At 43.2% G+C, this 13,168-nt stretch overlaps 1 protein-coding gene across 2 annotated transcripts in view; it reads left to right on the top strand.

Moving 5' to 3' along the window:
- The window catches only part of GPC3 (glypican 3), a 1,010,059-nt gene that overhangs the window by 90,479 nt on the left and 906,412 nt on the right, over positions 1-13,168 (top strand). Inside the window, exon 2 of one of the 2 annotated variants that reach the window (XM_073599176.1) lies at positions 6,456-6,617. The exons of the other annotated variant lie outside the window; for it this stretch is intronic. Coding sequence (XP_073455277.1) covers positions 6,456-6,617 — 162 coding nt within the window. The remainder of the gene's footprint in view (positions 1-6,455; positions 6,618-13,168) is intronic. 2 annotated transcript variants of the gene reach the window in all.

Here is a 13,168-nt window from a genome sequence, read left to right as displayed (position 1 = left end):
ACCTTCTCAGCAGCTGCATGAACTCCTGAAATATTTAACTCAGACCTTGACATGATTTCCCAGAGAGAAGACTGGCTTTTAATTAAATAGGAAAAAATTCAGGCAAATATTATGTTAAATTATTAAGCAGGCCAATTAGACAGTGTAATTCACTACAACTGGGTGCTTTATGATGTCTGGGTGAAGCTGTACCTTTTAAACAATCTAAATGATTATTTGAACATGTGAAGTTACTATGGTGACAGAATACTTGAGGCACATTTTTATGATGCTTATCTAATTCCTTTTGTGATCATACTGTGTTTGCAATCTTGAACCTACAGGCAAACTGGCCTACTGTTTTATTTATTTATATAGGTACTTGGCAAGTTGGGGGTGTTAAATGAATACCTCAGCGGTGGAACAATTAGCCATGGAAAGCAATTTAATCATCATGAAGTAAAAAATGAATCTTCTCATGGGAAGACCATTATACATACAAAAAAAGACATTAACACTTTTCTGTAACACTTGCTTGAACAAGGAGTAGGTTATTTAGTGCTGTTGGTTCACAAAACGTTTTTTTTTTTTTTTTTTTCTCTTTTGTAGAATACCTTTTCAGTATACATCCTGGACACTATTAAAGTGGAACTTGCATGAAAATGCAATGTCCACTAACTTTAAAGTCCACCGGTCACAATTTATAAAAGGGGAAATGAAGGTATTGCGAAAATATAGATGGATGAAATATATAAAAATACCTTGAACGCCTCGGGCGTGCTTACCATGGCGATGGTGATTTTGCTAGGCCCTCTCCTGGAATCCTGGAATGACTTGGAGTCCCAGATTCAGTGAGCATACACGTTCACTGTGCTGGAGAATCTTCTTGTAGCACTAACTCACGGTGGAGTTGCTGATTTTTAGCGGGCTGTTACCGTCACCTTGTTACCTATAATTTCACCAACACCGGATCTAGGGTTCCCGTTGAGCTTACTATCAAACAATGTAGGGCACCAGTCACTTGAGTACTATTCCAATGCTTTAATGGGATATAACTGGAAGAAGTAGCAGGAAAGAGGTAGAAGAAGAGTTGCAGGGAAGTTCAAATACCTTTTTTTGGTATAGCACTGAGTAATTGGAATCTTAAGGATGAATATACTTTCCTTTTTAGGAGTAAATCTTTGCCCGCCTGGATAGGTCTCTCTCACCAACCTAGCAGCCGGTACGCAGCACAAACAAAAAGTCTCTGCCACAGACTTGAGTGGAATAAAACCCGTACGATCCACTGCCACAGGATGTAGTGGTTTTCGATGAACCGCAAACACAGTAACAGAACCTTTAAGCCGACCCGGCAGTACTTGTGCGGTAGGGTAGTTTAGGATATGTCCTCCAATCGAGTCACCAGGCCCTTCTTAAGACCAGCCTTGCATGGTCCCTTCCAAGATGGGTCCTCCCCTGGATCTTCCCGATTGTCCGGCTTCTTCTCGCAGGACAGACAGCACAGTACCATCCCAACGATAGCAGACCCCAGACAGGCCTCTGGGTCTACCTGCCCGGCTGCAGCAGCGCAACCCTCTAGGCCGGAGGACCGCGAAATAGCACTCAATAACACATGCCTCTAGGCCAGGAGGGCCACGAGGCGGAATAACCCCCTCTAAACATGGCGTCTGTCCCATAAATACCCTCCCAGAATGCAACTCTGAGGACCACCTCCGCGAGTTATCTCCGGGACAGAAGAGCACTCGTACACTTCAGCATGTTGCCTTTCCAACACCGACCCATGGTGACGACACCCACAGGCACATTGTGAAACTACACGCAACACAGCCAAACTGGAACAGAGGCCAAATCTGACAATAAACTAAATCTGAACTATGTACAAAACATCTGACCCACTAAATTTACCTATAAGCGGTAGATTGAAAAATCTACCAGCGCTACATTCTTATAAGATTTGGAATCCTGAGCTTCCCACGACCCCATGTTGAGGCCAATGACACAGTGTTTACTGAAAGCAGCCGGGATGTAAGGTTTTTTTTATTGATATCCATTAGCATGAAAATAGTTGTATATGGACCTTGCATTTTTGCAATACCTGCAATAATTTTGACATTTTATGGAAAGAACGAATTCTTAATCTAAGCATCTAAAGTGGTCCCATAGCAGTGGCGGAACTACAAGAGTCACAAAGGTCGCATTTGAGACCAGGCCCTGGCATTCCACCACTGTGGGGGGCCCCATAAGCCCAGTCTGTGGATCCACAGCAGGGTTGCTGGCTGCAGAGAGGCAGAGAGTGTCTGTAATGCCGCGTACACACGAGCAAATTTTCTGTCAGAAATCACGGTTTGATGGTTGATGTTTTTTCCGATGGAATTCCGCTCAAGCTTGGCTTGCATACACACTGTCACACAAGTTTGCTGAACTTTCGACCGTCAAGAACGCGGTGATGTACAACAACGTACTACGACGAGCCGAGCAAATAAAGTTCAATGCTTTCGAGCATGCATCGAATTCTTTCCGAGCATACGTAGGAATTTTGGGCGTCGGAATTGCTACAGACGATCGGAATTTCCGATCAGAACTTTTTCCGACCGAAAAATTGAGAACATGCTCTCAATCTTTTGCTGGCTGGAATTCGGCCAGCAAAAGTCCAATGGAGCATACACACGGTCGCATTTTCCGACCAAAAGCTCTCATCGGTCTTTTGCTGGCCGAATTTCTGATTGCGTGTATGCGGCATTACACTCTCCCTTACACTGCCTAAGGCCAGCACTGACATCCCGCTCCGCCCCCCCGCCTCTCACAGATGGGAGAGAGCTAGATATACTCCTCCTCCCCACTCCTCTCCTGTGTGTGCCTGTGACCCTGCACTCTATTCCCCAGCAGCGCTGTGCTCAGAAAGGGGAAGCCCAGCAGACGGGAACAACATGGTGAAATAATGTGGAGGATATGCAGACTGCATGAGCCTCCTTCTTTCCTTCCTGTGGTGAGTGAGTTCACCATCCATTCACATCCTCCCTTCTCTCTCCTGCCTCTGCATCAGTACAATAATGTAGGAGGAATTCAGACTTAAGGGGTGCTCCACAGACTCTGATGTAACTACATTAGGGTCCACAGAGCTCCCCCTTACAGTGTAATTCTGCCGGGGGGGTTTTTGCAGACTGTAATGTAGGGGGGTACTCTGTGTAATCCTGATTAAAGGGGATGCTGGGAACCATGATGTATGTGTGGGCTATGGTTACCAGAGACCCCCTTATATCAGAGTTCCCCTTTACACCAGAGTGCAGCATTCCCCCTTACATCAGAGTTCTCAGTATTCCTCCTTGGATCAGAGTCTGCAGCATTCTCCCTTAGATCAGAGTCTGCAGCGTTCTACCTTAGATCAGAGTAAGTCAGGGGTGTCCAAACTTTTTCCAAAGAGGGCCAGATTTGATGAAGTGAACATGTGCGAGGGCCGACCATTTTGCCTGACCTTCTTTGAACCATTAAAATTCGGTCTAAGTGTGTTCGTCCGAACACTAATACACTGCCTAACAAGAATTCTCCTGCCTTTGTGGCTGTGTGTGTTGAAGAGATGAGCTTGGGAGTGTTATTTGGATATACCGTATTTATCAGCATATAACACTTCACGTTAAGAGGGAAGTTTCAGGAAAAAAATGTAATTTTAAATATAGAACTGTGAAGCAAAATAAGGGTCTGTGCCCATGAATGCAGCCTAATCAGTGCCCATCTGCAGCCCCACCATTGCCACGAATGCAGCCCCGCCATTGCCACGAATGCAGCCCCGCCATTGCCACGAATGCAGCCCCACCATTGCCGCAAATGCAGCCCCACCATTGCCGCGAATGCAGCCCCACCATTACCACAAATGCAGCCTCACCATTGCCATGAATGCAGCCTTATCCATGCCTATCTGTAGTCTCAGAGGGGACAGGGAGGGGGGCGGGACGAGCACCAACAGATTACATACAGAAGAAACCCCTGTTTTCTCGGCGGCCTCTTTAATACAAAGCCCCGCCTCCTATGATGGACAGAACAGTTGTCCAATGGCGGCTCAGGAGACGGGACTTCCTATTACATAGGCCACCGCGTAAACCGGAAATTTTCCTGTATGTACGGCACTCATCCCGCCCCCTTCCTGTCCCCTCCAAGGCAGCCAGAATATAGATCTTTTGTGGCCCCGGCGCTTGGAGATTCATTAGGGGCCACAAAAGATATATATGTCCAAACTACCAGGCGGGCCATTCGAAACCAGAACGTGGGCTGCAATTGACCCGCGGGCTGGACTTTGGACATGCCTGGTGTAAGGTAAATCTGCAAGTTCAGATGCAAAGGGGAGCTCTCTGGACTCTGATGTAAGGGGGGGGGGGACTCTTGTGATTAAATCCATATTAGAAATGTTATTTAATGACAAAATATAGGTATAGTGTATACTACAAAAAAATTAGCTGTGTGCTCTGCTAAAGTGTTCGGGTTTAGCTTGAAGAAAGGTGACAACCCTACTCAAGATGGCAGGAAGGGGGCCTGCTGCAGAACATGTAAAAGGGTCCTGCTGCAGAACCATAATAAAGGGCCCCGTGACCGAAATAAAGAGCCCCGGGATCAGTGGGAAGGCCACGGGACCAGAGGCCAGGGGGCCCTTCATGGTTTCTTGCAATGGGGCCCTGAAGGTTCTAGTTACACCTGTCTCATAGTATAACCTTAATACATTTTGTAGGCAAGATCTTTACTGTGATGAAAAAAAACATCCAAAGACTGAGGCATAGCTACAGATTATAGGGCCTCATGGCAGAAACCTCCCTACTGTATTTAATCTTAGCAAGAAGTATGTCTATATCAATGCCAGGTAGTAGAAGAGCTCTCAGCATAGCCAGCTGACTACTAGGAACCAGAGCTGCCAAGAGAAGTTGAAGGGAAGACTGAGAGGGCAGTGTGGAGAATTGACTTTGACTTTTAACCTCTTATTTTCTAGCTACCCACATCTACAAATGTCTTTTTATATTGTGGGTTTCTTTTTTGTAGAGCTTTAAACAACTCTAAGTTTTTAGCTGAGTAGACACTCTGGTACTTTTACAGCCTGAGCAAGACTGCATTAGGCATACAAGGTCAATTTCAGTGCTAGCCAGGAATCAGGATGACAGAATCTCTAATGCTGCTACAGAACACTGTACTAACACAAGTAATGCCTCCCCCACCACCAGAACACACTGATTAGCGCTAGTCAGATGCTGGTTTTCCAGCATGCTCGTTTGACAGAAGCTGGTCAGAAAGCTGTACACAAGGAGAGGAGGGTGAGCTGGCTCCTGCCGAAACAACTGTTTTTGGCTTGTGTGTACCAAGCCAATGAGCAACTCTTCCCTACCAAAGCTGGCCAAACAATGTCTGACTGAACATTAAAAAAGCAAATGGATTTCTCTATTCATGCTATTGAGCGTGGATGAATGACTCTCCCATTGCAGGAATTTTCTAGCAGGCTCCTTTGACAAAAGTCGATCAAACGATGACAGGCTCACACTCTTTGTGCATCCTGCCACAATCCCCACAGGGTATTGCTGGCTGTGCAACCGGTCAAGAATAGCTACGGTCACTGTCAGCCTGTTATTTTGTTGTATTGCTGAGCGGCCGCAGCTCTTCCCACGCACCTGTCATTCCAGCCACAGGAATCTGGATTTTTTTTCAGCTTGAATTTGTAAGGTGTAAATGTAGCCTTCCCTTTTTTTTTTTTTTTTGTTCTGTGATTTAAAAATAATAAATATATATTTATTTGTTCACCTTCTGATTTTAAAACCGTATCCTGCTCTACTAGCACACATGATTTATTTTTTATTTTTTCTTAAAATTGATGGGTTCTAGTTGCTTGCCTTTTTCTTTAGCGGTTTTTGACCTGAAAACCGAGCGTAAGACTCCCACCTCAGTAATGGTGACAGTGTCTTTCCTGACCCCCACATATACCCCATTAAGCACCAGGTATTTTGCAGCTCTTCTGATGTAGCAGTGAGGTAGTGATGAAAACCTAAAAATAAAAGGGTCCAGTGGTAGAAATTAAAGAAACTCCTAATGGGCAAAATGACAGTCTCTGCAAAGATCCGTGTTGGATGCCTCAATTGATTAAAATGTAAACTAAAGGCGGTAACAAAAGAAACCACCAATTGTTTGCAAATAACTGCAAAATGCACAGTAGTAATTGAGCACCACTGACTTTAAATGTAAAATTTAAAGTTTCAGATTAACACTTTTATGTTCTGACAATTTCCAGAGAGGTTGTCTGAGTTTAGAGACTAAGCAAATCCTCACTCTGCATTCAGAAGAATTGACCCGATGACAACGTTGTCACTCTAACAAGGACATGGTGACAAAACACAGCTCACAGAGGTTGCAACTACTACTGTCTCCAAAACTGAATAAAAAAAAAAATACTCTAAAAATTACCTTCCAGACAGTAATTTTTTACACCTGTTTGTGGTGATATTTTGCAGGATCAGATCTTCAAGTCTGTGTCACGAAAACATCAAGCTGCTGCTCAAAGAAAATGGAGGACAGATACCAAGTGGCATCCCGTGTAAACATGGAGCAGCTCATCCAGTCTGCTAGTGCCAAGCTGAAGTTCCTGATCATTCAAAATGCGGCCATATTCCAAGGTAAGATGGGATCCAGGAGCATGACACTACCATTCACAGAATAGCCTTAAGCAAGATAAGTAAATATAAAGATAAAAGAATCAAAATGGCGGGCACACTAACAATTCTGACCGGTGCTAAAATGGTCAACGGTGGACTGAGATATTTGGGTGATTCACCTAACATAGAGAAATGATCATGTGACTACACCTTTGTGCTAACCTAATCAGACAGTGGCCTAGCTACATTCACCAGTCCAGTAGAGGTTACAGAACAAAAGCATATTGGTGGGTGGTGTAGGTTTCTTCACATATGTCATTTCAGCTGCCTTTGAAATCCATAAGGATGTGTCTGTGTCGGCATTTGACCTTTTGATCCTGCTGATTTCTATATCAAGGTTAGTATATGAAATCTTTCATCTTTATACCCTGCCTCATGTTTCCATCCAGATGGATCACATACTGTTCATCTTGGCCATCGCCAACGTGTTCTGACAAAGAGTGATGAAGATTCACACATTGAACCAGTAGCACATGGTGCAGTTAATGCCAGTTTTGTGTTATCAATTCTGCTGTTGCCAGCGGAGCTATAACTAAAAATCCCTAGTGTACTAAGGAATCATTTAAATAGTCATTCGCAAACCTTTGACTGTTCAGCCTGTTCAATGCTGATATTTTAGATGAAATGAGTCTATACATACTCGTTTAATTTTATCAGGCTGTGCTTTTGATGTATTACATGGTTTTTACATCCCATTCCCTGTGGAAGATGCACTTACTGGAAAGGCACTGTGCCATATAAGCTTACAAGTATCACCCAGCTCAGAAATAGAAGTTAAAAGATCAATGTTTTGTAGTGCGCAGGATGGAATGTGAGTACACAGCTGATGACTGGGCCCCATGACCACTGGTTCAGGAACAGTCTGCACCTCAGTGCCTTGCAGTGATATTGGGCTGTGGAGGCAGCCATTTTGATGTTTTGAAGTATTTTAAAGAGAACTTAATCACAATGCACAATAGATGTACTCAAGATGGAAATGAAATGCCTATAAAAAGATGAAATCACAAAACCAGGTTGTGCTGCAATATTCTCTTTCAATCCAGAGATTTTCACGGCAGTACATTTTTCTGCCACTAGATGTCCTCAGTCTGACGGTTAACACAATTCAACCTACTTCTCTGAGCCCAGAATCCTCCTCAACATGTGAATAGACAGTGAAAGAAGAAACAACACTGTGATGAGCTTATCACTGTTTTCTCTGATCAGCATGCTTCTTGTCAGCACATGAATGAAATGGCTTGTGCTGCTTTTTCCTCTCACACGTCAGCCCTGTTGTACAGTAACTGCAAGAGGCTGATACCTGGTCAAATATGTCTAATTTCACTGCTTCCATTTAGAAACCAAACATTTAACAATGTATTAAAGATTACAGAGTTTCATTAATTTCTGTCTAGACTAGAGTTCAGCATTAAATCAAATTGCTTCTCCATTGTTTTAGAAACATGCCAATCCTCCTCTTCTTTTAGCTCTCTACACCTTTATATAGTTTTTGGAGAAGTCCATACATGAGCAGACTCCACAACAAAAATGCATGGTGAGACACCAGACAATCCATGCATAAGCTGTGCACCACCAGAACCAGATATTCTTCTTTTCCCAATTTATACAATTGGGTTTTAGTGGTGCGCATGAGGCAAAATCTTTGTTTCTTTTTCTTTATAAAAAGACAGGCTGGCTATTGGTAACTAGGATTTTTCCTAGTGTTGAGTTCAGAGACAGCAACTCAGTGGGCACACAGTTGCTGTCTGGCAGTAAAACCAATAAAATGTTGTTCTGAGCACACATGCCTTAAATTAGTTGTAAATTCACATCTATTAATTACCTTGATTCTTTGTTTTACGTCCATGTTTAGTGTGTGTGTGTGTTTCCTTAAAAATATACTGTCTTTGCACGGTGCTGCTGTGCAGTCATATGTCCTCCCTCTGCTTCTCTTCACAATCTAAGAGAACACAGTGGGAGGGGCAGAGATTTCCTTCTGATGTATGCAAGATGGCAGAGGGAGGACACATGACTGCACAGCAGCACTGTGCAAAGAAGGTATATAAGAAAACGCACACAGTATATTAAACATGGACCTAAAACAGAGGATCAAAGTAATTAGATGTTTATTTGCAGCTGCTCCAGTGCTTGTAGAGAATAGTATTACTCAAGGCAACAGGGAGAGTGAGGGGGAGATGCAGAGACACTGAGAAGAGAGCAGAATGACGGAGGCATGTAATCTAACTGTGCTATCATGGATCAGCAGCCATGATAAGTGTGGTCAGTACACAGGGGAGAACACAGGAACAGGCAGGATCAACCAGGTATTGTACAACCTGGAAAGGACCAACTAACCCTGCAATAGCACTATGCTATATATCATGCCTTAAAGGGACAGCAGCTCCTTCTTCCTTTTTTTTTTTTTTCCTTTTTTTTTTTTTTTTTTTCTTTTTAGGGTTACAACCACTTTAACCACTTAACTGTGCCATGGGAGGGGCGTACATTGACATCCTCCCAGAATCGCGCCCCCTGGGGCACGCACATGGGAGTATCCGTGGCCGCTGGACCCAACGCATTACGGCTTATGGTAAATGGCTGTTGATAGCAGCCGTTTACCATGTGATCGTGGTAAACGGAGCGATCACTTGTAAACAAACCGGCGTCATATCCGCTCCTCTCTCCCCTCTCTCTGTACCGATCAGTACAGTGTGAGCGGAGAGGGGAGAGATCAGGTGCAGCAGCGCTTTGGGCTGGATCTGTAGTGCCCACAGCGCTGATCTGTGCCCATTGCAGCCTCATCCAGCCATCCATGCTCAGCCATCCCTCTGTCATACTCAGCCAGCCAGCCATTCCTCTATCATACTCCTCCAGCCATTCTTACTCGGCAATACTCATCCATCCATCCATACTCAGCCATCCATACTCAGCAATACTCATCCATCCATCCACCCCCATCCATACCCAGCCATACTCAGCCGTACCCATGTGTACTCAGCCATCCCAGCCGTACTCAGCCATCCCAGCCAAACTCATTCATGCTCAGTCATCCCATCCATACTCAGCCATCCACATTTATGGCTCAACCATGCTCAGCCATCCCAATCCATTGCTCATGCATCCCCATTCATGCTCATCCATGTCACATCAGTTTTCATCCATGCCACATCCATGCCACTAGAGTGCCTCACAAAAGTGTAATAGGTAGTCAAATTTAGATTTGATATGTATGCCCCTAGAACACCTGACGGTGCTCCCTGCATGTTGGTCCTCTGTATGTGGCCTGGCTGTGGAAAAGTCTCCCACATGTGGTATCGCCGTACTCAGGAAGGAGTAGGAGAATCTATTCTGTGGTGTAGTTTTTGGTATCTACATGCTATGTGTTAGAAATATTGTATAAATGGACAACTTTTGTGAAAAAAAAGCGTTTTCATTTTCTTTCCACATTTTTCAAAAACTTGTAGAAAAAAATGACACGTTCAAAAAGCACATTATGCCTCATAATTCTATGTTGGGGTGTTTTCTTTCCAAAATGGGATCATTTTTGGGGCGTTTCCATTGTCATTGTGCTACATTAAAAAATGTAAGAGGTAGTCAAGAAATTATATGTGTAATTTATGCTCGTAGAACACCTGAAGTTGCTCCCTCAATGTTGGGCCTCTGTATGTGGTCAGGCTGTGTAAAAGTCTCACATGTGGTATCACCGAATGTGTTTTGGGGTATAATTTGTGGTATGCATATGCTGTGTGTGAGAAATAACCTGCTAATATAACAATTTTGTGAAAAAAGAAAAAAAACATCGTGGGAAAAAATTACAACATCAAAAAACTCACCAAACCTCTTACTAAATACATTGGAATGTCTGCTTTCCAAAAGGGGGTCATTTGGGGGATATTTGTACTTTCATGGCTTGTTAGGGTCTCAAGAAATGAGATGGGCCGTCAGTACTTCAGGTGTGATCAATTTTCAGAGATTGGCACCATAGCTTGTGGACTCTATAACTTTCACGAAGACCAAATAATATACACCAATTTTGTTTTTTTGTTTTTTCCAAAGATATGTAGCAATATAAATGTTGGCAAGAATTTATGAAGAAAAATGACTAATTTGCTAAATTTTATAACAGAAACTAAGAAAAATGCATTTAAAGAATTTTCAGTCTTTTTTTTTTTTTTTTTTTCTTTTTATAGCGCAAAAAATAAAAAACCCAGCGGTGATTAAATACCACCAAAAGAAAGCTCTATTTGTGTGAAAAAAGGATATACATTTCATATGGGTACAGTGTTGCATGACTGAGTAATTGTCATTCAAAATGTGAGAGCACCGAAAGCTGAAAATTGGTCTGGTTAGAAAGGGGGTTTAAGTGCCCAGTGGGTAAGTGGTTAAGTATCATCTAACAATTATCATCACCCTACAATTCACTGGTTCCTTTCCTTACCATACCTCACCTAATCTATTCTCAACAAGGGCAGCACAGTGGCTTAGCACTTCCGCCTCACAGCACACGGGGGTCGTAGGTTTGAATCCCAACCACAGTGCTACCTGCCTGGAATTTGCATGTTCTCCTTGTACCTGCATTGGTTCCTTTGAGTACTCTAGTTTCCTCCTACACTCCAAAGACATGCTGGTGGGTTAATTGGGTCCTGTCTAAATTGGCCCTAGTATGTGTATGTATGAATGTGAGTTAGGGCTTTAGATTGTAAGCTCCTTGATGGAAGAGACTGATGTGAATGTACAATATACTGTATATGTAAAGTGCTGTGTAAATTAACTGTGGTATATAATAAATAAATATAAATAACGGCCCATTTTATACCGTTGTGGTGCGTGTTAATGTGCATTGCATAAAGGCAATTTGTTCATCTGAGAGAGCTTCCTAAAACAACAAAAATGTGTGCAATTTTTAGCAACAGTAGTTCATTGCTGTGTGTTGTGTTGCGCAGGTGCATTGGGGTTCAATTCAGAGTTAATGACACCACAGTGCACCAGTGCAGATAATGTTCATTACTGTATGTTACAGTAATTTGTTATTGTAGCACAGTTGTGTGATTTCAGCCTTAAGGGAAACCTGATGGTTGCCATTGCTGATCTTTCCTTTTTAAAATTGCCAGTTGCCTCGATGCCATGCCTACACTTCTGGTCACTACTAAAGCAGAGGATTGGCCAATCTTCACTCTAGTTCTAAGACAAGCCATAGCTAAATCCATTTTCTTTCCGCCAGTGGTTCCACCATAGGTGGAAGGAATGAAAATCACTAGATTTCCCCCAGGAATCCCTCCTACTGTGCTATTGTATTCTGCAGAATGGGGGGGGGATCCTTCCCGGCCGGCAGAATACAATGATTACTGATCGTTTAATATAGCTTCTGGCATTAATCGCATTTAGAAAAATCAGACAGGCTGGTTGTACCCAAGTCGATCGATGGTACAATCAGCCTGCCCATACATGGATTGGAATTTGTACGGTCCCTGCTGAACCTGTTGAATTCCTGCTTAACCTCCTCCCGCCCGCACTATAGCCGAAAGACGGCTACAACGCGGGTCTTAATTGCCGAGAGGGCGTACATAGATAACCTCCTGAGCATGCTCTGTCAGCGCGTCCCGTGGCGCGCTCTGTGATCACCGATCCCGGCCCCCTACCACGTGATCAGCTGTCAGCCAATGAATGTAAACCGAAGACCATTAATCGTTGTTTTTTTTTCTTCACACTGACAGCGTGAGGGGGAGGGGGGAAAAAGCCGATCGCCAGCTTCTGTCAGAAGGACATCAGTCCCTCACAAGGAGAGGCACTACTGTTATGCAGTGCCCCATCAGTGCCATCTTATCAATGCAGCCTCATCAATGCACATCAATGAAGCATTCATTCAAACTAAAACTTTTTTAAAAAATTTTTTAAATTTTCGTTCTTTTTTTAGTTTTTTTTTAGAAAAAAAAATAAAAAAATCCAGCAGTCCATAAATACCACCAAAAGAAAGCTCTATTAGTGGCAAAAAAATGATAAAAATGTAATCTGGTTGCGGTGTAGCATGACCGCGCAATTGTCATTCAAAGTGTGACAGCGCTGAAAGCTGAAAATTGGCCTGGGCAGGAAGGGGGTCTAAGTGCCCAGTAAGCAAGTGGTTAAAGAAGAAATGCAGATGCATTTGGTTAGATGATATGCCATGTGGAATTCCAAAGCAGCTTTTTTTTCCAGACTCGTCTATACTTAGGAGTGTTGGGGCATACATGTTTTTAAAGCAGGGTGGGCAAGAGGGGACTTATTAGTTGTGAAACAAAAGCCAATAATGAATCCTACAGTAAAAATAAATAACAATGAAATATGCCCAGAAACGCACGTGACAAAAAAGATCTAAGGTCAAGGAAAATTGCAGGCAATAGATGGTAGCTGAAAATTTTTTTTAAAATGCTCCAATCTTAAGGCTGCATTTGCACCTGAGTGGTTTCAGCTTGTAAAATGCCCGAAAAATGCTAAATGCAAAATCCCATTCATTTAAATGCCCCCTGTTCACATCTGAGTGTTTTGTAGCCTGAAGCAAA

This window comes from Aquarana catesbeiana, linkage group LG09, assembly GCF_042186555.1.
Source record: "Aquarana catesbeiana isolate 2022-GZ linkage group LG09, ASM4218655v1, whole genome shotgun sequence".
Lineage (NCBI taxonomy): Eukaryota > Metazoa > Chordata > Amphibia > Anura > Ranidae > Aquarana > Aquarana catesbeiana.
The sequence above is the reverse complement of the archived record's forward strand: the minus strand, read 5'-3'. Positions and strand labels throughout refer to the sequence as shown.